The 27,760-nt window shown below is 44.3% G+C and overlaps 1 protein-coding gene and 1 long non-coding RNA gene across 12 annotated transcripts in view; one reads left to right on the top strand and one right to left on the bottom strand.

Moving 5' to 3' along the window:
• Nucleotides 1-27,760, bottom strand: part of TNRC6A (trinucleotide repeat containing adaptor 6A) — a 59,479-nt gene that overhangs the window by 4,838 nt on the left and 26,881 nt on the right. For 6 of the 11 annotated variants that reach the window (XM_042037644.1, XM_042037638.1, XM_042037641.1 and 3 more), the window contains 17 exons: nt 27,486-27,507; nt 19,866-20,198; nt 15,186-15,233; nt 10,138-12,726; nt 9,174-9,338; nt 8,841-9,016; nt 8,601-8,681; nt 8,114-8,165; nt 6,905-7,047; nt 6,411-6,557; nt 6,101-6,238; nt 5,753-5,881; nt 5,587-5,664; nt 5,123-5,333; nt 2,339-2,470; nt 732-890; nt 236-376 (listed from right to left, as the gene is read on the bottom strand). In XM_042037644.1, coding sequence (XP_041893578.1) covers nt 236-376; nt 732-890; nt 2,339-2,470; nt 5,123-5,333; nt 5,587-5,664; nt 5,753-5,881; nt 6,101-6,238; nt 6,411-6,557; nt 6,905-7,047; nt 8,114-8,165; nt 8,601-8,681; nt 8,841-9,016; nt 9,174-9,338; nt 10,138-12,726; nt 15,186-15,233; nt 19,866-20,198; nt 27,486-27,507 — 4,744 coding nt within the window. The remainder of the gene's footprint in view (nt 1-235; nt 377-731; nt 891-2,338; nt 2,471-5,122; nt 5,334-5,586; nt 5,665-5,752; nt 5,882-6,100; nt 6,239-6,410; nt 6,558-6,904; nt 7,048-8,113; nt 8,166-8,600; nt 8,682-8,840; nt 9,017-9,173; nt 9,339-10,137; nt 12,727-15,185; nt 15,234-19,865; nt 20,199-27,485; nt 27,508-27,760) is intronic. The other 5 variants (XM_042037642.1, XM_042037643.1, XM_042037640.1 and 2 more) reach the window with 3 other exon arrangements.
• LOC121669135 lies at nt 20,847-21,385 on the top strand. The gene is made up of 2 exons (XR_006017620.1): nt 20,847-21,059; nt 21,156-21,385. It is a non-coding gene; the product is annotated as an uncharacterized LOC121669135 (long non-coding RNA).

The following is a 27,760-nucleotide window of genomic DNA, read 5'->3' as shown; positions in this document are numbered from 1 at the left end:
AACACGAGGGATAAACCAGGAGAGGAGCAAGCAGCAAACACATCCCAAATCCACAACACAAGGGACAACCACGAGGGCAGCAAGGAGCAAACACAGGGGAATAACCAGGAGAGGAGCAAGGAGCAAACACAAGGGATAAACCAGGAGGGGAGCAAGCAGTAAACATCTCCACGACAGCAGTGTCTGTGTGACTGAGGGAAGGTTACACACAATTCCCCAGGCAAGCTAAGCATACCACTGTTCCTGTCCCTGAGGTGGTCAACTTCCCGCACAGTATTAATTGAGAGATTGTTTATGACACTGCCAGGAGTGACGTAAGGGTCAGTTTCGGGGTCGATGTTTGGATAACCTTTCCATGGCTCACCAGGGCGAAACTCTAGGAATACAGATGCAGGAAAGAAGCTTATTTTGACTGTATTTTTTAAAAGGAAACAGCTGTCTAAACAATACATCTCCTAATGACTGAAAATCCAAAACCTTTTAAGCATTTAATTTACTCGATTTAGCCTTCACTTTTTCATTTCTGGTTTCTCTGGCAGATACACTTCTCTGTGTACAGTAGAACTCCTGTTCTCCATTTCCATCTGCTGAGAACACCCTTGGTGCCCTTCTGCAGGCTGGGTCCTGCCCACTCCACGTGCAACACTCCGGGAATGCAGGACAAACGCAGCGGAACCGCCTGACGCGCGCAGGGTGGGGAGGGAGGGGAGGGCAGGGGGCAGGGGCTGTACCTGGGGGCCAGTTAACACTGCTAGAGCCATTAGGCGATTTGGCACGGGGCCAGCCGTCCCCAATGGATCCGGGAGGACTGGCTGGCGAATTACTGCTGTTCATAAAGTCGTAAGGAACAAACGGAGAATCTTCCAGCCTAAAACCACTTGAAATAGCACCTGATTAAAAAAAAAAACAAACAACAGAGGAGTCAAATATTTTTCATGGTCGGTTTTTATATCCCTATATAAATATATATGAAATCATGCCCTTGTAAATCAGTCATGAAATATGTAACAGCACACTGTCCTCTTGTGATGCCAAGTTATACTGGAGATCATACAGGAGTGTGTAACTCAAAATGAAATGTATCTGAGTAATTCAAGAGAAAACTGTGAGAATAATGTCCCATGAAATCCCTTCACTAAAACAGTACATATATTCAAAGTAACATGTATTCAGCTGAAGTACTGATTCCAGAGGGTAAGAGGATTCTGTGGGACCCCACTTGACTAACAAGATTCTGTGGTGGGAGAGCTCATGAAAGAAATAGCTACAACATGTGAAGGATCTTTAGCTACTGCAAAACTCTGTAGATCCTATTCCTATTCTTGGGAGGCAAAAAAATTAATTTAAAAAATCCCTGGAGACAGAGCAAGGAATGGTTTAAAAGTTATCAGATAGCAAAGCCAGTTCTGCTACAGTTCTGAGGGAACCAGGGATTCCATGTGATACAGAAATTCCTAGCTCTGGTCAGAAAACATCACCTGCAGCTAAAGCAACACCACCACTGCCTGTGGCAACAGTGGGATGGGTTCAGCAGAGCAGTTGCAGGGAACGGCCACTACAGGCCACGGCAGCAGAGGCAGCTCAGAGCAGCAAAGCAGCTGATGCACCTAAAAATACCCCGACAATCTGAGACTGAACAGTAACAGGAGACCAGGGACATTTATAACTATCTTTAGACACAGAATCTTGGGCTATAGACTCAAATTTTAACTGGATGAGATTTCAAGCAACTGAAACAGTTGAAATGTCATATGAATCTTGATTACTGGAATGAAACACAAAGCAACCAAGTTCACCTCCTGTAAAACTAAGGACAGCAATGGTACCAAGTCTAGCCCTTTTAAGCTCTCCCCACTTTTAGAATGCAAACACAGACATTCATAACCAAAACCTGTCAGTATAAATGTCAGCCATGCCCAGAATGTGGCAAATCCCCCAAAATCACCTTAGGACAGAAGAAGATCATACAGGAGAGTGGGAGAGAAAACTTGAAAACTGAGCTTTTGGCTTAAAAATATATGAAGCATCCCACTGGAGATTAAGGTAAACTTAGTAGCAACAGTCACACTTATAGAAAAGTCTGGTTAAAAAAAGAATTCTGTCGAATGTTTCTACTAATCTAATCACAAGATCACTGTGTGAGCACAGTCAGCAAAGCTGTGGCTGCTGTGGTAGACAAGCAGCAAGTTGGCACAGACAACACAATACAAACTGTGACAGCTACAGCGACACAGGAGATATAACCACAGCCCAATCACTGCAAACCTGCACCTGACACCCAGAACCTCACAGTCTGATGTGCCACATCAAGTGCTGCTCAAGGCCATGCTGAACATACCATGTTTGCTGGAGTTTTGATCTAAGGATGTGTTCACAGAAATGCTGTCGACTGTAGTCCATTTCCTCAGCCGAGATTGTGGCTCTTTAATACTGCTCATATCCAGGTTTACATTCAAGTTTGAGTTCATTCCTGAAAGCACACACAGCTTATGAGATACAGACTAAACTTGTCCTTCTGCTCATCACCACTGCTGTCCCAGAAAGCACTGAAGAGCACATTACTATGGTTATGTCATGCTTCCAAGTCTCTGGTTCCGAGGAACATTCTAGCACTTAAACCAGGGAACCCTGCACACAGAAGCTAAGCTGAGCAATGCAAAGCCCTCCCAAGTTCTCAGCTCATGTCCTCATGCAAAAATATCAGTGAAAGAAGACATTAGGAAATTAAGAGAAACTAAAATGTAAATACCTAAAATACGGGGCAAACAGAACTTGTCTTGACTTGCTGTAGCTGTGTTCTGTACTTCCAAATGTTTCTCTGCCAGAAAATCAAGACAATGCCAACCCAAATCAACTCAAATACTTGGGAGAACCAGCTCTTCTGGGCTTGGACAATGTGCCCACATTTTTGACCTTGGCATGCCTGCTCCCTTTCTAAGTCTGTAAGAATCTTGAACTCAGAACTCTACCAGGGTACTTTTCCAGCCCTTCAGATCTATTTACTTCTTTTCTGAAAACAAACTACTACAATGGTTTAACTTGAGGCCAGGGACAAATAGGGAACTTCTCAAATGTCTCCTAGAAACACCTTCCTTCAGCACTAGAAACAAGGGCTTCCTCTTGCTCCTAAGTGGACATCCACAGCCATAAAGAAACTGGTTTATTTTTTGAGGGGTTTTTGTTTGTTTTTCTTAAAGGCATGAGCAAGAGTTGGTGCCAGAAAAGCTTCCCCTTGAAAAGCCTCATGAAAAGTGCTTGGAACAGGATGGAGTTTTAAGAAATACAACTATCAACAGCTCAAACATAAAAAAGGGAGAAGTCCAACTGATCCTGTTTCTGACACCTCCCTCTGGCATTTTGCTGTTGTCAGAGCAGTAACTCTGCACCACAGTAACCTTCCTTCTACCTCTGGAGCAGCTGTAGAGGCCAGACCTCTGAGAGTAGTGTTAGAAAGACCCCAAGCTGGCAGAGGGGCAAATCTGTGACCAGGCCAATGCCAGCCCCCAGCAGGCACAGCTCTGTATGGGAGATGTGTGGGCTGAGCGATGGACACCAGTCCTTGGACATAATCCATAATTTAAATACCCTTCCCAGAAGTAATTTTTCATATCCTACTGTGGAAGACTTTATATTGTTTGGTTATATTCACTATTTGCCAGATAAAGGTTATTTTTATTATTAGAAATACTTAATTCTATAATGAATTGGGATGTGACTGCAGAACTGGTCAGGGAGAGAGAAGGATGCTCTGGCCCCCAATCTCTGCTTTGGGTGAGTATCTAGTGAATCCTGACAAATCCCTTCCCTGGACTGGAAACAGGACATGCTACTCCTACCCTTAAGCCTTTATGTGAGGAGCAAGTGTGGCTCTGTGTGCTTGTATCACTGTACAGAGGGACCCCAAAGAATTCCTGTGTACACTGTGGCAGATTCCCGAGGGATCTCAAAGCAACCTTACATGTACTGTAGGCTCCTGAGACGTGGCCACGATTCATATGAAAAAGCAGCTATGGAACATTATACAGCAATTCCAGCTCAAGGAATGAAACACAAAGGAGTCTGATCTGGGCAGGATGCATCCCTCAGCACAGAGTTTGGCGAGAAAGTGAAATATGCCTTTCCTTAGAACTAACACAGTGTCTCCAATAGCTAAACAACTTCTTTGTATGCTTTGCCCGTGGAATGAAAGCAGAATTGGACACTGATGCCAATCATCACCAGCAGCTCTGAAGCAGCAGCCTGGACTTGAGGCTGGCCACATGCCATCCCTGGTGTGGCACTGTCCTGGCCACTGCCGCTCTGCCTGCAAGCACAGGGACTTCAGCTGCATGTCTAGGAAACAAACTTCTCTGCAAAAGCCAATGAGAATGCAAAGGAAATCAGCCCAACAGAAATGACCCAAACAGAATAAAAGGCAAGAAAAGCAAAAATGAAGGGGAGGAAAAAAATGGGGGTAAGGAACAGAGGTAAGTGGTAAACAGCTGTAGTAAGATAGCATTAAAAAGGGACCTAAAGTAAGAAGAAAATATACAAGCCTGGAATTTCTGAAGTAGAAATTGGACAGAAGCCTGAAAACATAGGGAGAAAGAAACAGGAGATGCTTGTGTTTATAAATGTTCAGACATTTTGCATGAAATGAGACAACAATTCTTTAAAAATGCAAAGCCAAAAGCCTTCTTTCCTGGACAAAACCACTAACAGGCAAGGCGACAGTTTGTTCTACCTTTGCAATTTCAGAGCCACTGAAAGCATTTTTGAAATCCCAAGAAATGTGTCTACATCAATGGATTCTCTGCATGGATTCTACTTCTTGAAGTCCTTTAGGTCCAGGAATCAGGACTTTGTATCACCCAGGGAATCCAGGGGACAAAAGGAGCACTAAAAGGAGCCTGTCACTCCTTAGGACTGTAAAGTATTCTGCACTGAGACAAGGACACTCACCAGGAATGAGTGTACTTGGGGAAAAGTTCTTCAGTGAACAAGGGTAACTGGGTGAACCCCACACAGAATTACTACTTCCACTAAAATGGGAAGTGCTGACAGGGTTACAGTCATTTTCCAGGAGGAGGCAAGGGGAAAAGCTGTGTGTCACACAAGCACTGACCGACTGCAGGGGACCCACCTATAGGGAAGCTGCTGAAAGCATTGATTGGTGACGGCCCTTTCTGCAGCTCAGGAGTAGCGTGGGGTATGACATTCTCAAGGAAGGATTTCATGGAGGGCTGATGGAGTGACTGCTGTTGAGAGGGTGGAGTTTGCTGCTTCATTAACAGGTTTGGATCAAGCTGACGGGACTGTTGCATCATCTGTTGCTGCATACTAAGAGATCGACCCTTAAAAAAAACAGAGCCGTTACAACATCAATGGGCAAAAGCTTTTCCATGTTGTAAGAAAGAGAATGAAATGCACCTTTGTACTCTGTGCATCCTGCACAGCCAAACCCCAGTACTCAGTCCCTCCTCTAAAGCCTGTCAAACTCTGTCCACCCCTGCACACTTCAATACAAGCCACAGCAAGAAATGCAGCTCAGGATGAAAAACAGTTACAAGCAGAGTTTGAGAAGTGAAATTTAAGATGTTTCTTTACCTGCTGCTCCTGCTGCTGCCGACCCCCAGAAGGCATGCTCCTCTGAGGCTGAGCCTTCTGCTGCTGAGCCAACAGCCGCTGCGAGACAGGGGGTGAGGGGTTTAGGAACAGGGACAGTGACACCAGGCTCACACACCACACCGAGCAACCAGCTTGGCTATCTTACCTGTAACTGGGAGATCTGAGAAAGCTGGTTTAACTGGGACAGTTGATTCAACATGGCTACCTGTTGTGGGCCAAAAAGTGGGCTCAGGCCACCGCTGTTTGGTGCATACTTCAGTAATGATACTGGAACCTGCAACACAGGGCCAAGAGTGACTGGCTGTTAACAGGTTTACTCAGTCCAGAATATGTAGAATACTATAACCTCAGGTCAACAAATGCCTGGTTTCATCAAGCCAATATCTTCCCAAATATTTACAGAATAAATGTCAGCAACACCAACAAACAAGGAACAATTTTCTGAAGCAGCATTTAGATAGTTTACACACAGTGTGTTTTCTGTATCACTTACCTGAGGGGATAGTAATGGAGGAGGCACTTGAGCACGTGGATTAGGCTGAGATGAATTAAGAGGTTGTGCTGGAGGCTGCTGCATGCTCCTGGGCTGTGCTGCTATATTCCCAACACCAAACACACTGGGATTGCCATTCTGGGGAAAGGATGGGCAGTCAGTGACAATAAACCTCTTCTGCTGCTTCTCCCACCCCACACATTGCAATTTCAAGTTAAACATGAATCAATCACACAGGCAGCTACAACGTTATATCAAAAGGTATTAAATGCTGTCAAGTAACATGCCAAGGATATGCACACAGCCTTACCTGTCTAACAGAATTCAAGCTTTGCATACCCAGCCCTGTTAGGGAGCCCAGGGCTTGGTTAGGTAGTGCATTATTTGAAGGGGGAAGCTTCATGTTTTGATTGGACATAAACTGCATGTTTTGGGACTCGTCTGCTACAATGCCATCCTGATGGGACAGACAAAACGAGGTGCAACAACCAGCCAGCAAGCAAGCAGAAGGGAGAAACCATTGCAGGAGCAGAAGGGAAGAGTCACAGGACAGTCCAGCACCAGCAGGAAAATAGGCAGAAAACAAAAGAGATCAGGTTAGTCATCGGCACCGCAAAGGGCTGCAGAAAGTGCTTAGTACGATGTATCAGTGAGTTAAAAAGAACAGACCATATCTTATGGATTAACCAGACAGCCCTCAGTCCCCCCTGCACTACCTGCAGAAAGCTCAGGAGCACACAGGTAACTACTCAGAACAAGAGTTGAAGGAGTTCAGCAGTGTCCCCCCGTAAGGCACCAACTGACCTTATCGAAGTAAGGACCGCGATCCATGGAAGACTCTTTGGGAATTTGGGGACGAGAACCAGGGCCTTTGCCAACCACACGATTGTAATCTCCCACGCCCAGGCCGTGCTTGTCCATCTCCATCCGCTTGTCCTGCAGTAACCCTGGGGATGGCACAGACAGGTGGCTGCAACACCCACCAGTCCTTCAGCCTTCAGCCACACCAACACCAGCCTTGTGAAGAGTGACCTGACACTGCTCTCGGGCAGGACACTCATAAAACAAACATCAGTTTAGCTTTGGACTCTCTGGGCTTTACTGGAAAGGGAAAGGAAATCCTGTGTACCAATGGCTACAGACAACTGGAGACATGGAATCGGCACCAACAGATTTTGCAAGGCTTCACACAAATATTACTCTCAGCTGTCTCTTAAAACCAAGAATGTATAATTGCTTCAACTTGCAATGATTTAAGTATCAGGCTTGCCATTAATATTGAAATCTAAAACTCAAAGAACAATTCCTTTACCCAACAGATAATGAGCCCCAAAGTGAAAATACCCAATTTTGAAGTGGAACAAGGGGAGAGTAACTACACTAAAAACTACAATGCTGCAATTAGTTTTAGTTAAACATTCTATCATCATAGTATACTGTTATTAATGCATTAAAGAATTATACTATCTTTTATTTGCTAAAGAAATTGTAACAGTGAATGGATTCAAATAAACTATAACTGCTCCCAAGTCATTTTACACTCAGGTTTAAACGTTTCTAAATTTCAGTATTAATTTAGTTCTTAGAACTGAACACATGCTTCGAAGAATGAACCCAGTGAGCGAGTGTGGGATTTGGTACGTTTCTGTTTATACTCAGTGGAGGTGCCCAGAGGGCAATCAAGATATTTATATTACAAGAAGCAAACCCACCACACTCTGAAAACATTCTCTCATGTCATTTTAACATACAGAAATAGGAATAAGCTTAGTTTGATACATGGCCAATATTCCTATAGCAAACAGGTGATTCTGTGCGCAACATTACTCACACACACAAATACTTTTCTCTCCAAGGACATTCCTTTTCTTTAGGGAAATATATACTTAACTATATATAGCTATATATATACACTATATATAATTTTAAAAATGTAATTTACAGAAGGATATAAGATAAAAGAGAGTCTGGAAGGAAAAGCAATAAAGCCCAGCTTGGTTCTGCTGTTCTTACCTCCAGACACGTCCATCTTATTGCTCTGTATGGTTTCTTCTGGTGATTCTCTCTGAAATAATAAAATAAATCACAATTATTTAATAATAGCATTTTTAAGATAAAACAAAGATTCCTACACACTATTACAATTCAAAACTGCAAGAAAGAAAAATCGAGACAATCAGATGCTATTTTAAAGCATTTCCTCCCTTCCGTTGCTATCCACTCAAGAACAGGTTCCCTCACCAGAACTCCTACATAAATGCAGTAAAGCATCAGGCTATGGCATGAATACCTGGGTGGTGGTTACAAAACCCCTTTCCATCAATACAGAGGTCTTTTTGTAAAGAGAATGCACAGGAAAGGGATGGGTGACAGAAGGGAGACAAACACAAGTAGAAAACCACGATGAAAATGAACACTTGGCAGCTGAGCACTTCAATGTGTGTGTATTGTAACAAGCCCTGTGGAAAGGCAGCAAAGCCAGACAAAGGCAAATACTTACTGAAAAACTGAGATTTGTGAATTGCTTAATGAATGGATTGATCCATGTTTCATCTTGCTTATTTCCACCTTTCATTATTCCCTTAAAAACAGAAAGGAATTCCTGTGATTCTCAGATCCCACTTCAATTACATCACAAAGTGTTAGGAATGAAAATTAAAGTGTAATGTGTAAGTCCAGTAATCCCTTCTGACTTAGCTTTCAGAAATGACATCAAGCCTTGCCCCGAGCTGCTCCTCACCTTTGTGGGCATCTTTTTCATGTAGGGTGGCCAGTTTAACGATGGGTTAGCTTCTTGTGAGGAACTGCTGTTCCACATTCCAATCTCAACATCCTCCTCTTCCTCCCAGCTGGTCTGACGACTGCCAGTCAATGGCATATCATCTCCACACCAACTATCTTGCATAGATTTAGGCCCTGGTTGTGAAAAAAACCCAGCACGTGAACATTTCAGTAGCAGCTGCTGCCCTTCACACCAAACAGCTCGATGCTTACTGCAAAGTAAAAACCCCTCGAAAACATGAGGCTTTCACAGAGGTATTTCACCCTTCTCAAACACACTGAGAGCACTCACCAGGTTTATTTGGAGGCTGCTGCCCAAGAGAAGCGTTTCCCCAGCCAGAGGTGCCTCCTGCATCGCTGACGGGCTCTCCCCAGCTCGTACCAGTGTCCATGGGCTTACCCCACGCTGAAGTCCCGTTATCTACAGTAGTGGCTGGAGTAGAAGGCTCTCCCCAACCTTTGCAAAGCAGGGCAAGTTATTGGCACAGTTTTGAACAGGATTTTAAAGCTACCTAAAGAGACTCAAGTGTTTTGCCTTTTCTAGATCCTGAACATACAGTAAAAAGCACGTGAGCACATATTTCCACTTTGTGTGAGGGTCATTATTAAAACTGCAAGTTGTTCCATAAATAGAAGTAATCACAAAAATACAAATTTTGTATTTACAGAATTACATTCTGATAATACAAATTCCTAAAATATTAAGCTAAGAGCTGCTTGTTATATCTAAGTGACCCCATCTGGGAGTCGAAAAAGAGACAGAGCACAAAATACTTTTTATGCCCCATTAAGTTCCCCTCCAAAATCGCTATTCACTGCTCATGAAGCTACAAGACCAGGCAGTCTGATCCCAAACCCTTATAAACCCACCACCCTTCATTCTGTCCTGCAGAAGCTCAACACCTTTTTTTGAGGGCTCATTGGCAAAATTAAATTTTAGCTGGTTTAGAATGATTTAGAAAAATAATTCCAATCCTCAGACACTATTTTAAGTATTTCCTGTGTTCCCACTCCCCAGAACTCAAGCAGAGCCGTTTAGCCCTTATTATTGCAGTTATTTAAAACTCGAACAGATCTTCCAATCTGTACAAAAGCACTGTGAGCAATGCTGTTCATTTCTTTAAGAAACAGAAAATGTACTTCACTGCCACTTTGCCCTTTCCACTTTGAAACTAAAATACTGTTCTATAAAGCAAGACTAAGAAAGTGCTTTGTAATCAATAGAAAACATAAATTTGGGTAAAAGCCAGGCTTACCAGAACCCGAACTGCTCTCCTTGCTAGACATGGCACTTGAAGACAGTAGCTGCGGATGTACCTGTGCTTGCTGGTCTGAACTGCTGCTACTGTTTGGGACATTTTTATTCCACATATTCACATTTTTGTAGTTGTATTTGCTTGGATCACCCCAAGCAGAAGTTCCATCATCAATCTCCATTTTCCGGCGTATGGATTCGGGGGATGGCTCCTCCCAGCCCGTGGGCTCTTCCTCCTTTGCTGGGGCTGGCATTGGCCCCCCCAGCCAGCCAGACCCCGGGGGTTTGTTCGCAGCAGACGGGGCTCCCCAAGAGCCAACATCTTGTTTGTTCCACTCAGGAGAATTGACTGGCTTCGAAGAGTCCCCCCAGACTTGAGGCTGATTGGATTTCGGAGGGTCTCCCCAGCCCTGGTTCTGATTAGACTTTGCAGGCTCATCCCATCCTGAAGAGTTGTTTGGGGTTGCATTATTGCCTCCCCAAGTAACAGAATTTGATTTACCTGGCTCATTCCAACCAGACACGGACCTGTCGCTGTTGCTACCTCCGGAACTGGATTTCTTTGCCTCACCCCAATGGTTACTTCTAGAGCTTTCACCCCAGCTATCACCAGCAGACACTGCCCAACCCTGGCTGGCCTTCTGTCCATCTCCCCATCCCTGCTTCATCTTCGGTGTGTCATTCCAGGATGACTTTTCCTCTTTGCCACTTCCCCATGATTGATTGCTCTTGACCATTACTGTAGCAGCAGAATCTTCTTCCCACCCCCCCTGGCTGTTTGACCCTTTGGAGTCTCCCCACCTTGTAGCAGACTTTGGATCTCCCCACCCCGATACAGATGAGGTATCGTTATTATTAGGGCTAGGTCTATCCACACACCCCCCTGAGCTGGAAGTCTGTGTCACAGAGCCCCCCCAGGCCTCTGTCCCATTGTCAGTTTTTCTTTCACCCCTCGGTGATGTTTCAGTATCCCAGGCAGTGTTCTGTTTGATTGGAGTCTGTCCCCAACCAGAGTTGGAAAGGACACGTGGATCTAAGTCAGTTCTGTTCACTATGCTTTGGAGTAATGTGTGCTGGTCAACTTTCCTCCTCTCTCGGTTCTGGCCTTCCACAGCTGCTCTGTCTTCATGGCACCCGGTGCTCTCTGAGCTCCCCTCGCTGTCCCCCGTACCTGTTTTGGCCCATGTGCTGCTCTGCTCAGCCATCTGGGAGGCAGCAGAACTCTGGCTGTTGAGATCATCCTCCTCAGTAGACTTCCATCCATTTGTAAACTTCCTGCTGTTTCCATTCACACCTTCATTGGAATGCTGATTGCTAGGCAGTTTGCTCCATTCCCCGTTGGAAATGTTGGTGCCAGTGTTTTGTGCAGGGTTGCCCCATCCTCTTCTGCTCCCGCCAGCACTCGCACCATTCCCGTTTCCCCACGGCACATTCTGGGAGTTGACTGTCCCTGCCTCCCACACCCCTCCGCCTTTATTCCCGTTGATTTGAAAGTTAGTGCTGCCAGGCCCGCTCCCGCCCGGCTGCATTAGAGTTGCATTCACAGTGTCACCATTAGCTTGGCTGTTTGGGCCTGGACATTTGTCTCCAGAGTAACTAGAACCATAGGCACCCCAGGTAGTACCATAAGAGCCGCCAGTTTTGGCCTCACCGTTGCTCAGGTGAGAGATGGAAGTGCCATTTGCCACTGGAGAGGCCTGAATCTGAGAATGATTCATTGTGCTCACGCGCCAGGCCCCGGGCCCTGCAGTGTTGGGCAGTTCGTTCATCTGCACCGAACCAGCAGAGTTTGGTAAACTAGAGGTCATAAAGTTAGTAGTGTTATTTGGTCCATTCATTTCAGTGTTAAGGTTTTGAGGTTGCCCACTGAATGAAACATTCCTTGTACCATTTACTTCAGAATCACAACTTTCCTGAAGGCTTCCCCAGGAACCGTGGGCTGAGCCACCCACTTTCGAGTTAATACTCTGGCTGTTGGCCATCTGACCTATGGTACTGCACTGAATGCTTGTGCCAGGACTCCCACTCCCCACGGACCCTTTCAGGGCATGTCCACTGTTCTCCAACACAGACCAGGCACCATGGTTGCCATTTGAATTCAAAGTGCTTGGATTTAACCCTCCATTTGATGAAGAGTTTATGGTGCCCCAAGCATTCATTCTATTGTTGCTACTTTCAGATTTGCTGTCAGGAGCATCCACAGAAACTTGACATGTGCTTATTATGGATCCATGGGATAACCCCCACGGCCCATTAATACTTCCATTGCCCACATTATTGCTGTTGCTACCAACCACAAACTTATTCTGAGACCCATGTCCGATGCCATTGCGAATGCCATCGCTTTCTCCACCTGTGCTCCCTGAAGCCATGATAACGAGGTTCCGCTCCGACCCAGAGCTGGAGGCAGAGTCAGTGTCCATACATTCTGAAGTCAGCTCTGGGTCACTGCCAGTGATTGATGGCCATGCTTCTTTGTCAGAGCCGTCTACGATAACTTTATCCCAGTTTGTGCTGGAGTCACTATTTGAAGAGACTGGTCCCCAGTGAGAATTTTCATAATGGGATCCTAGACCACTGTGGTTCAGATCTAAAATGAAGAAGGAAAGCCCAAGAGCATTATTATGAGTTTAGTATTATTACTTCATTAAGCAGAAGGAAAAAAAAGTATAAAGATATTAAGCCAGGAATTATTTTGCTTATTATTTTGCATCTGTTAAAACTACAGTCATGAAAAGCAATGGAGAAAGCTCTAAGTACAGCTGCCCAAAGGTTGTCACATACAACCCAGAACATCTCCCAGCATGCAGAGCTGCTCTCACAAAAACCTCAGAAAACTTCAGACTCCTAAAGGTCTTTTTCTTCCAGAGCAACATTTTTTTAAAAGAATACTCTGTATCACCATATACGAAGTATTTTCTAAAACGCATATACATGTCAAAACCCACAATACTAAATAAAACCCAGAAACACACTAAAAGGCAGAAATTCCAAGAGGACATGGCCCTGGCCCAGTACCAACTGCTGTGTGACAGCAGCCAGAGAACACACACCTTCCCACGCCCATTACAGACATTGTATAAGAGTCTTCAGTACAAGTTATTCAAGGTATTTTCTTTTATACAACAACAACTTGGCACAAAACGCACAAGACCCATCTGAAGTTCTGCTTTCAGAATGCACTGACACACAAGTCTATTTTTAATTAATTTTTAATCAATATCAATATTACTCATCCTACAGTGAAAAAGAATTGAGTCCAAGACCCTGGCTCCCAGAGTTGAAGCAGCACAAAGCATGGATCACCCACTGCTCCTCACACCTGGCTGGAGGGAGCTGGGGGGCCCAGGCACTCAGCTGAGCTTCACCTGTGGTAAATCAGTGTGAGAAAGCAGGATGGTGGCTCAGCAGCTTGGAACAGGAGGAGTGGGAGAGACCCGTGGCAGGCAGACAGAGCGCTGCGATAGTGTCTGGCAGCTCCACAGGCCTGGAGAGCCACCACCATCCCTGGGAGAACTGGAATTCAGCTGGGCATAACCCAGAACCTGCCGATTCACATGGTAGTACAAGAACACTGTCATGTCTGAGCAGCAGTCCAACAAACCTCAACCTTTCAACTCTCACCCTGGTATTGTTAAAAAAGACATTTAACCTGTACTAAGAGACTGATCAAAAAGCTGTGTGCACTCCTAGGAGCGAGAGAACCAACAGCATAGAACAAGATCCTGCTCACACAAACATCAGCCCAGTAACACCATCCCTTTTAAAAGCAACACAAAGGCACACAGATGGCAAACAGCCTGAATTCAGCACACACAGAGATACAGGTTAGGACTACAAGGGAAATGGTAGAACAAACCCTAATTTGCACAGCAGCAGAATACATAAAGCTTTTGTTTATTAAAATTCTGTTACCCTAATTTAGCTGCAATGCAGTTTGTGCAGAGTCAATCCACCAACAGCACGCAGTGATTAACTTCCACTCAGCCAATTTTCTCCCATTACATACAAAACTACTTAGACCAACAGTCTTTCTCCTGGACATAAATATGTTAGTGATGTCCACTGTTCTTGAACATTCCTACCTGAACCTCCCCAACTCATGAACTTCAGAGACTAAGGAAACAAATACTGAACAAGCAGATATTAGCTATGACTTTTGTATCTGGCAGAGACCACAAACCACCCTCAAAACTGAAAAATGACATGTAGCAACACACTGCATTTGGTGCACAGCACGAGGAGCCAGAACAGCCTACTCTTGCTTTTCTTCCCAAAACTATTTAAAGTTGCAACTGAACTTTTGCTGCTTAAATCCTTGACAAAAAAAACATTTACACAAACCTGAGTTACTTAAAATTCTGTAATCTGCTAAGATTGCTTTCAGTAATTTGTAATTTAATGCTTTCCAGCTATGAGTTATACTGCAGGAAACATTTGAAAAAAAATGTATGTATTTAAAATAGCAGTTTGTCATCACATGGGCTAAAATAAACAGGATTGAGAAGCGTAAATTAAGAAATACCTGAATCTTGCACCCTCTGCCTCCTTTTCCTGCTCCAGCACACCTGGCACCCCCAGACTGTCAATACCATACCGTGCCAATCACTGTACCTTTGGGCCTTATGAACAAAGGCATTTTAGCAAACACAGTCCTGAGCTTTTAGCAAACAATCAAGACATGATTTCCTCCACAGTGCGACACGTCTCTGAGAGGAAGCACAAGCTTGCACAGATTATTCAATACCATAAAGAGGCAAGTCAGCATGGAAGCATAAACGTAAAAAAACCCGGTATTTTAATGCTAAGGTGACAAAAACTCTTAGTATGAATTCTGACTTAATTAGAAAATTAAAACTGTTAAACCAAATTAGTATGCAATGGCACAGAGAAAGTATACTGCAATCATTCACACACCCATACCAATGAAAAGCATAAGCAAAGAATAAAAATAAAAACAATAATTATAAAAAATCAGACAAAATCGTGTGAAACATGTAACTACCACAAACACGTAGTGCAAAAGCAGGTGAGATGGAAGTAGCTAACCTGACTGGTTAGGGGAGTGGCTCACCAAGTCCCGAATGGGAGGCATGCCTACAAAAAAAAAGCAAGAAAATCACAGAAGTGTTACTTCAGCAAATGAGAGAACAGTCCCCAAAGCACTCACTGCTGTAAACCCAGTCCTTAGATGCCTTTTTCAGGGCAGGTTTCTTTCTTTCTCAGACCCGGCTCAGCCTCAACTGTCTGCTCTGAATCACATTCCTCATGCAGGGAGCAGGGACATGACAACAAACCCAGCCTGGGAATGTCAGCATTAGCAATTCTGTCACTTAGCTTTTAAACACATTTCCATTACCACCTAGTTGTTACACATTTGGGCATTTAATCAACCAATTTAACATGCCCTTAAAACTTTGATTTATACAAAAAAGGGGAAGAATTTATAGTCATCGAAACCAAAACCAGTTCATTTTGGACTGTACTGACGAAGAAGTTGAGCGGTCAGCCCTGAAACTTCAGCAAGTTCCTCTCCCCTCTCTGAACAGCACATTTGCTCCACCTCCAAGTCAGTACTGTGCTGCCTGACTGAGCAAACAGCAACATCTGAGTATGGCCCAATGCTTATTTAACCTAAGCACGTGTATAACAATCCATCATTTACCCTCTTTCACATCCTCCTCCTCCCCTGTGTCACACAGGCACTGTATGAAATCAAACTTCATCTTTCAAACTCACAAATTTTACAGCTGGAGACCACAACTGTTACACTGAAGGCAATGTTCCCCAAATGAATCTAACCTCCATCACTACTAAGTGCAAATCCCAACTGCTCCCTTCTTCCCTGACTCCTCCAATAGCTGAGAACCGCCCCCAGGTTACAGGAGGGACCCTCTGTTCCCAAAGGCTCTGGCTGGGACACAACTTTGTGGCTCTGCTGTGAGATGCACCGGGATAAAGGGAGACGGGAGGAATCCAAACTGGAGCCCTGCCAGTAGTCCAGTGGTGCTCTCCTGTTCTGCTCTGGCCACAGTTGTAAGCAATTACTGCTGGCAAATACTTTGGTTCATGATAAAAATCATTTAACTGTGGAACAACCACCAGGTTATTGCAATGTGTTCCAGAGGTGAGCAAACACCAGGGCAGCCATCAACCCTTCCTTTCATGTGAAGTTTGCACATGGGGCATGTCAGTGAAGCCAACAACTAAACTGGTATGAAAGTGTCCTGATAAAGAGCTACTTATGGAGATTTCTTAAAATAACAGTCTTGGCACTGGCCTGGATATGTTTCAGAAGCACTACAAGGTATGAGCTTCATTAATGTGTCTTTACTAAAAGGATATGCCAAATGTCCTAAAAACAGCAGGAAAAAACCCAATCCCCAGGCCTATCCTTTCTTCAGCTTCACTTCTAGACACAGCATGTTGATTTTCTAAAAAGGAGACAACTGTTCACTCAAAACACAGGTAAAGAGATGGGGATTAGACCACTGATATAATTTAAACATTCTCCAATACCAACAACTTAAAATCTTAGTATGCCCAGGGCAATTAAAGACTTTAAATTCAGCAGCAGCTGCCTGCATTCCCTGGCTTTTACAAAGCACCTACCAAACCATTCCAACCACAGCTGGAACTGGGGAAGAGATCCTTTCAGGAATGACACATAAACCCACAGCCATTCCAAATTCCAGCAATTCTGACTTCAACACTTCAAGCCACAGTTTTTCTTTTAGCCCTAAAATACAGATCAACCCCAGTAGCCATTAAATAATGCTAAAAAAAAAAAAAAAAAGTCAAGAAGTTATTCCATTAAGGTACCAAATTTAACCCCAGTGTCCATAGATATCCTGTCTACATAAGTGACCTACAGATCAGTCAGATTTCATGAGATTTTTGATTTCAGAGGTAATAAGGAGAGTACCTGGAGCTGCTGGTGGAGGCTGAAAGAGGAAGTAGGGAGAGTGAGTGAAACTAAGACAGGCAAACGACAACAGCATTTCCTTTCAGATACAAAGGTGTCAGAAGACATTTGGCCCTGCTGGACCAGGGCCACCTCCACCTCACCAGCAACGCATCAGACCAGAAATTGAAACCAGGACAGAAATCCAGTACGGACAAATTATTTGCCTTTACATTATCATCTTGTCTATGTTTATGAAAGAACACAACAACACATCCAAGCCAGATGTTGTTCCTGGTTATTCTAGGGAAAGAGACCTTCCAAGCACACACGTGGCACCAAGAAAGGAGACCTGAGTGCCCAACCTCAGATGGCAGTTCTGAGTTTTCCTGGAACACACAGAACACCAGGAACAGAGCTCTGACAGGGACAAAGCTCTCACAGGAGCTACAGGCAACACAGACATTTTCCTAAGGTGACAAAGTGATCTGGCCAACCCTTCTCTCCCTGAAGGCTCTCAGAACATTGCTGGTTCCAGCTGGGTGTGGTGACACACCATTCAAACAATCAGGGCAGCTGCCCCAGACACCAGTACAGCCCTGGGACATGCTGGCAGTGCCCAGCCCGAGGGTGTCCAGCCACACCAGCACAAAATCAAGGAAAACTAAACAAAACTGGGAAGAATGCAGTACACAAATGGGAATCCAGCTAATTATATACTGGGCTGGTGTTCACAAAAGAAGTACAATGGAGAACAGTACACAAATCCTCTGGATACAACTGGGAGACTTACAAGGCTGTATAAGCAGTAATACTTCTTAAATTAGTCTATGTGTGAATTTTTACTTAAATCACCCCTTTTATTTAAATCACCTTGCTACACAACTTGACCAGTAGAGTACACATGCTGCAGGAGAAGTTTCCTCTTAGAGGCAAGTTAATGAAAGGTAACTTTAAACATCACTATGGACAGGAACATCATCATACAGGCGAAGCAAAGAAAATAAACTACTTAAAAATTACCTATTGCAATGGTAAAGAGTTCTATCAATATGTTACAGAAATAATACTGGAAAGTAATATGGGAAACATTCCTCAAGGACTCATGGATAAACTGCTTCCAGTTTTGTTTACTTTCATTTTAAATGCTGCTTCTTCAAGACTCAGTAAGAGAACAGCTCAAAATTTAACTCAAACTTGAAATATCAGGGCTATTTTCAGGGTTTCTTCTTTTTTTTTTTTTTTGCTGAAGGGGCTGAGAGTCACATCCTTTGTGGTCTATAAAACACTAATTTTGAGAAACACTGGGAATTCAGTAAAGTCACAGAAGAAACTATTTGTGGGAACAAATTACATCATCACTGCTATGTGCACATCAAAATATAAATACAAGTATAAAAACAAGAAAATATTTGTCAAAAGTATTAAGCATTGGCACACATTAATACCAAATCCCTTTGAAAAGCTAGATCCCTCACAGAAAGTTACTTTTTTCCAGACAAAAATAAACTACAATAATGTCCTGTAAAATTAACTGAACTGCATGTTTGTGCAGTCACTGAACAGCACATCCTACATGTGTAACAGGCAAGTTCACCTGACTTAAAAGGCTATTAGAAGGAATGTATAACAAGCCAAAATAACAAAAGATGACTGTACTTAAATAGCTGTAAAGGTAAAAGTGGATCCACTCTGTAATACAATCAAGTTTCAGGTGGATAAACTGAGAAAAACTCTGACCTGACAATAAAAGACAATTCTGATATCCTGAACAAGCTGTACCCTGGCTGGATCTCCACGTATGAAGTTAGAAAAGAAAGCAAAGTCTCAAGGTGCTGTTCATAATCACATAAAGAGATGTGCTGGAAGGGACTTTGAAGACCACTCAGTTCCACTGCCATGGGCAGCAGGGACACCTTCCACTATCCCAGGCTGCCCCAAGCCCTGTCCAACCTGGCCTTGGACACTTCCAGGCTTCCAGGGGCAGCCACAGCTTCTCTGGACAACCTGTGCCAGGGCCTCACCACCCTCACAGGGAACAATTCCTTCCCAATATCCCACCTAACCCTGCCCTCTGGCAGTGTGAAGCCATTCTCCCTTGTCCTGTCACTCCATTCCTTGTAAATAGACACTCTCCATCCTTCCTGTAGGCTCCTTTCAGGTATTGGAAGGCCAAAATTAGGTCACTCCTGTTCTTTTCTCCAGCTGAACAATCACAACTTCCCCAGCCTTTCCTCACAGCAGAGCTGCTCCATCCCTCTGATCATCCTGGTGTCTCCTCTGGACTGGCTCCAGCAGCTCCACGTCATTCCTGTGCTGGGCCCCAGGGCTGGAGGCTGCTCTGGGGTCTCACTTGAGCAGGGCAGAATTCTCCCCTCCCCTGCTGCCCAGGCTGTGGGATCAGCCCACCTCTGGGATGGGTCCTAAAGACCCTTCCTTATGAGATGTGTCTATCAAAACTGGATGCAAAAAAGGTGTTTTGTACCACGACCATACTTGGATGAATACTGAGGACAAAGACTGGAAATCTGGAGCACAGCAGTGGTCATACTGGAATCACCACCTGCTCCAAACCTGCCATGCCTGCCATACACTGCTGGTAACAGAGAGCAACTGAGACAAGGGCTGAAGCTTCAGTACGAAACCTGCCCACAGAGGCCAAAAACATCCTGCAACATTCAATATCAAGCTCTGACACAGGAAAGGATCTCCTCATGCTACAGCTTACAGTGGAAGTTTAAATAACATCAGCTGAAATATTCCCCTGATAACTGAATTTAAGCTACTCAATTTTAGCTAAAGGAAAACAAGGTACCTGCCCTCACCTGGCTGTTTTTTGCTGCTGTTGGGCACTTCTCCGTTGGTCACGGGCTGGTTATTGGTGCCAGTGCTGCCTCCTGACTGGCCGTTTAACACTTTGGGAGTGGATCCCAGGTTTGCAGCTATCACTGGTAACTGCTGCCCTCGTTTCAGAAGCTGTTTCTGTTCCTGGTGTCGGAATCGCGGTGGTACTTCCCGAGGAGGGTATCGAGGCAAGGGCTGCTGCTGGCTGCTGGCTGGGGCCCGCTTGGCATTATTAGAAGTGCTGGTTCCTGTGGAAGTGCCGTTGGAGGTGACAGGCTGGGGCTGGCTTACACTTGTCTTGGTTTGTTCTGGCACTACCCCCACCCCCAGGAAAAAGAAAGTGGGACAAAGTTATACATGTGAACAGCAACTTAAAAAATTGAAGACTAAGTCAATATTATTAGAGGTGTTTATATATGATGTAAGGGCAGCATTTCTTCTGATTCAAGCTGTAACTCATCCCTGAGGAAAGGCTCTGTTATCCCTCAATCACACACTTTCATGGCACAGACCTGGAAGCAGGAATATGCCTTGCTATCACTAACCAAGTTATCTCAGTTACAGTATGCTACTACTAACCAGCTTTCTACAGCCTTTTGCCTACAGATCAGCATTATGCAGTTTATTTCAACATTTAATCTTTTTTTAGGAAATGTTTAAGTGTTAAAAAATTAAGTTTCCCGCTTAAGTGTTACATACAGAAAACTGCTCCGGCCTGGCCCAGAAAGAACAAGGGGCAAACAGGACCTACAGGACATGTTGCTAAGGCTTCCCTGCTTTAACGAGCCCAATATCCAAAGGGAAAGTTATTCATGCCCTCAAGTGACTGCTGCCAGCAGGAACGGCTGCCAGCGCAGGGAACGCTGCACGCAGCCCGACAGGACAGCGCTGGCACTGGGAAAATGCCAAATGTGCAACTGCAACTCCAAATTATCTCAGTCCCAACAGCACAGCCCCGGCAAGGCCAGGGGAAGGTCAAATCATCAGCAGAGGTCAAAGGGAACACACCAAAGCCAGCACACCCTCAGCTCCACAGCCCACCCCAGCAGCACCAAGCAGGGCCGAGCACGGGGCAGGTGTTGGGAACAGGCGAGTCAGCCGGACCACCAGGTAGGAAGGCACTCGGAGCTCCTGGTGTGGGACTCTGCTGCTACTGCCATCCCTCCCAGCTGCAGGTGAGCTCTGTCCCTCCCTCACAGTATCGATGTTAATGTACTTTTCAAATTTCTTGTATGAGATATCCATAAAGTGTCTTAATATTTATCGTGCAGCTTCCCAAGATACCTCAATACTCGACAAGGACCTCCCTCAGCACCAGGAATGTTACTACACAACTGAAAAATGTAGTTTTCAGGGGCTTTTAAAAATGTTCCAAATATGTTTAAAGACCATTTTATCATTCACTTTCAGGAACCAAGTCATGGGAATATTTGGAATACAAACAAAAAATAAAAACAAACTCGAGCTTTTGTTTAAGGAATAAATTTGAATGTTGTCAGTATTACGACATCATTTCTGTTTATTTCTACTTTATATATTCTGAAAAATATGAAATAGAAGCCTTTAGAATAAAAAGTCACTGAAGAATCAGCATCTGAGTTGTGTTTTAATGGAATATTGCATTTTGGCTGCCTAAGGGAAGCAGAAAAGAAAAATTTTGGAGACCTCCTTGTTTGACAAATAGGTGGGCAGAAGTCTCAGGGTGAGGACACCCAACTTCAGCTGCCACTGCCAGGGCCCCCAGCTCCCCCTCAGGCACAGCAGGGATCCAGCTCTCCCAGCTCACAGCTGACTGGAGAGGGACAGAACTAAGGACAGGAAGGGCCAGGACACAACTCAATTTATTGTACAGAGCACAGGGAATAGAAGGTATTGAAAGGCCATTAGATAATCTGGGAAGTTGATAAAGATCACAACCACCACCTCAGCTTTCCTCAATTTAAGCTGTTCCCTATATTAAGGGAAAGCAACTGATTCCTTGCAAAATATTTTGATGCACATAATGAGACAACAAATTGTGATTCTGACTTCTGGTTCAAAACTGAACTTAAAAATACTAAATAATATTAAACAAATCTACTTCATTTGGTCCTTCTAAAACTTCTTGCATTATAAATAAAGTAACTGAGAGTGACTAAGCTCTGAAGTGGGGGGGAAGAGGTGTTATTTAAGCAAACTGCTTAGAATTTGTTGACAATTTAATGCAGAAGGACTTTGCACTTTTCTGTGGTCCAGGTACTGCAGCAAGCTCTGAAATTAAAACACATTTGTTCATACTCCTGTGTAACCGGTGCCCAAACCATAACTTCTGGTGCTCTCCCTGTGCCTCCTGCCACCCCAGCTGATTCCACGGATGACCCTTTACAGCCTGGAGCACAGTTCAGCTGAGCTGAGCTGAGAGCGACACACAGAAACCCTTCCTGCAGCCAGAGCATCACATCCAGCCACCAGAGCAGTCCTGGGGCCACAGCCCCACACAGGGACATGCATATTCCTTCAGCCTCTGGCACAGACTATTTGAGCTCTTTTTTTTTCCACTATCACCTTAAGCAGAAAATACAAATACACCTCGCTTGAAGAGATTTTAATATGGCATACAGCACCCGGTAACATGGTCACTGAGCCACCTCTCCTTCCCTGCCACTTCCACTCCTGTACAACTGCTCCTCTGGGGTAAAGCGAAATAATTTCCATCTGACATTCCCTGGACACCCAGACAGAGCTGCCAACAGCATGCCCAGGGCAGCCCTAACACTTTACTTTCCTAATTAAAGCTACTTTAAGACCAAGTGTGTTAGAACAGACCCCAACGGACCTGCAGGAATGCGAATCACTTTTTATTATCAAGAAGTGCAACAAATAAACCAGGTACTCTCTGCCCAGCCAGCCCTAAGGCACAGCACCGACAGCACTTCTCTAACAGTTTATGAATATTATATTTCTCATATATTCTAAGCATTCATTTCCTTAGCAAATACGGCAATTCTATCTACCACGATATCAGCAAATTGTATAACAAATCTGCCAGGTCCCAGGGCTAGGCTATAGAATACGCAGAGTCCACAACTGTATGCTAATTTTCAACTGAAATTATCCAAAGTGCAACAGAATTCCCTTGCCTTTGCTTCCCTCAGAACCACAGAGTAAGTTTTAAGCTATAAAATTAATCCTGCCCAACATTTTCTGCTCCACAACTTCTCAGAAGACTAAATAACACATTAATATTCCAATATGGCTACTATGAATTCCAACACCCCTAAATCGTTATCTTAATATTTTAATTTGCTCTAAACAAGCTGCTTGTTAATAAAAGTTTGTTCTACACACCAGCATTTTATTTTGAACTGTATTAAGGCAGAAAGATAATATTAACAGACTTACAGTTTATCACAGTTAATTGACTAGCAACAGCAAGTTTACAGAAACTAGTATTAAAAATGACAGATTTTCATAAAGAACAAACCTGCTGCAAACCCTCAGAGCAGGGGATGGTGGAGTTACAGTTTACAGAGAGATTCCAAAGAAAGACGCTTCCAACTTGTGTTGCTTTCCCACTCTGCAGATTTCATTAGAAAATGGAGGAGAAGCATGGTGTCATTTTACTGCTCCAGGAGCTGCCTGCCAACTCCTCCTGGAGCAGGGGCCCAGGGACTCACACTCCCCCTCCAATAAAAAAATGGCAGCTGCTTGAGTAACTTTAATGCAGATGGAAAACAGTTTCTCCCTCGCACAAAACCAGCGCAGAGAGATCAAATCCTCTCCTGACCCACACAAAGAACAGCACCAGGCTGGCAGGGAAACGCTCCTTCCCGCTGCTGCTCGAGCTGCCCCCCGAAAAACGCCCTGTGCTGCTCTCCCTGCATGGCATGTCCCGGAGTTGTCAGGGCTGGAATGCTGAAGGGCAAACAGAGGAAGTCTGGCTTTCAAGCTGACACACGTAAGATGTAGTGCTAGAATTTTCGTGGTGGAAAAATGGCCGCAGCTGTGAGCTCGGAGCTGCTCTGGAAAATATCTCCGTGTTTGCCAAGGCTTTAACCCCTGCAGATCCACACAGAGGTGAGCGCGCCCTTTCCGCGGGACTGCGCGGCCGCAGGCCGATTCCCTGCATTCTTCTAGTCACCCTCAAGATTTAAGAGCTAGCAGGAGAGTTTTTCCAATCAGGAAAAGCACAGTCAGGCAAGCGAAAACCCCGACAAAACCCAGCAGGGTTTGTGTAGTCAGGCCATTCCGCTTCGCGGAGAAGAACAAGCATAAGAAGTTTCCAAGGTGGGAAATATGAGTCAAAGATTTCAATTCCACACCCAGCTATTTTTAGAGCACTTTCCGTTTCAGTGGGCAATTCAGTTTATTCTGTTCTGCAATGAAAGTGGCACTTTCTGGGCTGCAGCAGCAGCTGGGTGCACTCCAGCTTGTGCTGCTCCCCCAAGCCCCAATGCTTTCAGAACCAGCCCCAGCACCCCCAGCTCTGGGCACTTCTCATCAATTACTTCACATCGCTACATTCAATTGTGTGCAAAGGGCATTTCAGCTCCCACTGAGCTCCCACCCTGGAGCACCACGCACAGCCAAACTCAAACTTCCTCCTCAAACAGCCTTTCCTTCAGTGCTGGGCTCATCAGCACTATCTGGGGCCACTGGGCTGCCTGCAGGGTTCTGGTTCAGAGGAAATTCAGGATAAATGGATTGACTTGTCTGTCTCTAACAGCACTGACTTTAAACGCAGCAAAAGGACATATTTTGCCAAGGTAGAAGGAACACCACAACTGACAATTCTACAGTATTTTCAACAAATACGAACTCAGGTTATACTTATTTTTTCCTGGAATAGCTGGTACAAGAGCACTGGGAAGGCATATGATGTGCCAGCTGCTGCACAAACTGGTAAACTTTCCACTTGGAAACTAATAGACTCGCCTCTAACTCTCCCAACCTCCTCTTCCCTCCTTTAATAAAACCAGCTGGATCAAACCAGGCAGGTCAGAATCCCTGAAATCCACAGGAATGCCACGTGCATTTTTAACTGCAATACTATGGTATTAAAATGCTGCCAGTACCAGAAACATTGTTGTTAGCATCTTTTTCATTACTTTCATTCCCAATCCTGGACAGGAAAATCCCCAGCTCCATGAACTTCCTCGGAAGGTTCCTGTCATTTTACATGAACACTGGGAGTTGCTTCAGCTGGTACAACAGCAATTTCTTCCTTAGCTAAAACAACAGTTTGGAGCCACCCAAACTACATTTAAAACCAAGAAATACCCTCCCTTCCCACCCCCAGCACTTAACCAGCTCCTTTTCTGAAAGAGGCACATAATTCTGAATTATTTAGAGATCCTATACTCTTGTATTTTATCTTCAGCTCATGGACAGAATAAATTATTTAAGACATTAACGTGATGGAAACTTGGAAACTAATGAAACATTAATTTGCATCCTGAATACAAGGAGGCAAAACTGGTGAAACAAGGCAAGAGCCATGTGCAACACAAGCTTCGCATCTTGTTCCTATAGAAACTGTATCAAAAAGTTGTGTATCTTCATCTCATGATGTCTTTTCTTCCACAGCACTGCCAGTTTATGTTTCTCTGACAACTCTAAATTCCTGCTGAACTTTATGAAATACCCTTTAAATAATAACATGATTAAGTTGGAACTTAACACTTCCATCAGTGAATGTCAAACCCCAAAGCAGAAAATAATAATAATAAAAAAAAGAATTTAATTACTCTGTCCTTCAGAAGAATGACATTTTCATTCCATGTGAAGATTCCCACTGGGTAGCCTCCTGAGCAGAACTCCTGCCCTCCAGGTTCATTCTATTTTTAGCCATTTGCTTGTGCAGCCTCGGCCCTGATGTGACGCCAGTGCAGCCCAAGCACACGGGTCAAATGGGCACTCCAAGTGCTTGCTGTTATGCAGCAAAGTATTCTATCATTTTCCTTCTTCACTGTCTTTTCAGACATATTTTATCACTTCAGAATAAACCCAGACATTTTCATAATTCTTTAAATCCAGTCTATTATGCTAGAAGCCTTATGGCAGGAGTGTACAGAAGAAAACCAATCCTTAGCCTGTATTCAAACACAATTCCATGCACTGCTTGAAAAAGGGCATGTTAAAAAACAAATGAAGAATATTTATTAATTATAATAGTCTTCCAGCAATTTTATTAATTATTCTGTCCTGTGCCCAAAGACAAACCTGGAACTCCCAATGGATTTCAGTGGCCGCAGGGCAGGACCCCTGGTCAGCCTGATGCAGCCCAGAGGATGGTGGGACACACAGAACAGCAGCTTCCATCACTGCTAGTGGCTCCAGGAATGCTGCAGACCCTTCTGCAGCTCACTCGAGGCTCTGGCAGCTCCCCCTGCCTCCAGCAATCCCTTCTCCAGAACCAAACCATCAGCCTCCCTAGGCAGCAGGTAGGAGAACTTCCTACTCACAGCAGCATGGCTGCCCTCGCTCCCTCCCCACAGCATCCTTACACACTGAAAGTCCATTGGTCCTACTCAATCCAGGTATTTTTTCCCATTTAAACACACCCACCAGAGCACACACTGCACTTAAAAACGCCAGATCCAACTGTCTCTCCTGAGAGCTGGGAACAGGTGCTGCAGAGCATCAGTGCAGTGCCCGTGAGGACAACTCGCCTGCTCCACTCCCAGCACATCCAAGCTGGGATGCTTCCTCAGTCACCCCCCTTGGGAACGGGCACTTGTGCCTCCCTGCCCCTTCCCCAGCGCAGTGTGTCCTCTGCCATTTTCCTGCCTCCAAGCCCCATCAGTCCTCAAACACTTTTTGATTTTTCCAGCAGGAATTACGTCTCTGCTAAGCAGAGCTCCGAAGCTTCTGGAGCTTCTACCACTGCTCCAGTAAGTGCTAAATTAAACCAACATCCTCAGAAAACAGGGTTTCAGCAAGGACTCCACATGACCACTTCAGCAATTACTATGCACTTCCCAACTAACAGGTGAAGAGCTACAATTCAAGAGGAAGTGAAAACAATCTTTCCCCCCCCTTTTTAGAAGCAGGTTGGGATGGAGATCCATACAAACCCCACAAACACTCAGAAAACCGCAGTGTTCCCACCTGCCATGAACACTGAAATTACAGCTTTTGGTTCTGGCATTCTGAACATTTTGCAGGATGAGCCCTCCACATGCAGGAGTTAAAACTGGACACATTAATTACTTGTCCATCATGTGTTCCCAATCCCAGCTGCACATAGAATATTGTAAATTAAGTTTCAAACAGATCCATCTTATACAGTTATTCTGAAGTGTTGGTGTACTTCTCAAACAAAGCAAAAAAGGGGAAGGAAAAAACCAAGCAAGGAAAGGAACTTCAGGTATTATGTCTATGCCTGGTGCTCTGTAAGTAAATAAGAATGGAAAACAGGAAGATCAGCAGCTCCAATCCCTGGATAAACCCTTTGCTGTTACTCTTCTAGACTTTTGTGGTCACTTTGAAAAAGCGCAGCTGAAGTCTCAAGAGTCCCATCTGTCACTTTTGGGAGGAGACTTCAGGTGACACATTTGACTCAACATATTTAAAATCCCAGAAATAATACACAGAGTAGAACTAACTGTAAAGTAACTTACCTTTGATTTTTTGTTCAATGGCCTAGAACAAGAAAAAAGAAGTGTCAGTGATTTGTGCAGATGAGAAACCACATGTACATGTGCCACTTCATAAAGCAACATTAGCTTTTGACTTCCCTCTTTTTAAACGGTTTCAAGTTATTTAATTATCTACTTCAGAAGCATCTCTCTAACCAACCCAGGCCTATTATTCCTTATGCTTAAAAAGCTGTTTAAATGTTATACAAGACAAAATTAATTTGAAAGATAACTACATGAAACAGACGGAATTAAAC

The sequence above is a fragment of the Corvus kubaryi genome, unplaced genomic scaffold, assembly GCF_017639235.1.
Source record: "Corvus kubaryi isolate FWS band 111438036 unplaced genomic scaffold, C.kubaryi_AGA036_p1.0 37387, whole genome shotgun sequence".
NCBI classification, from domain to species: Eukaryota; Metazoa; Chordata; class Aves; order Passeriformes; family Corvidae; genus Corvus; species Corvus kubaryi.
Note: the sequence above shows the minus strand (reverse complement) of the source record. Positions and strands in the feature narration are given on the sequence as shown.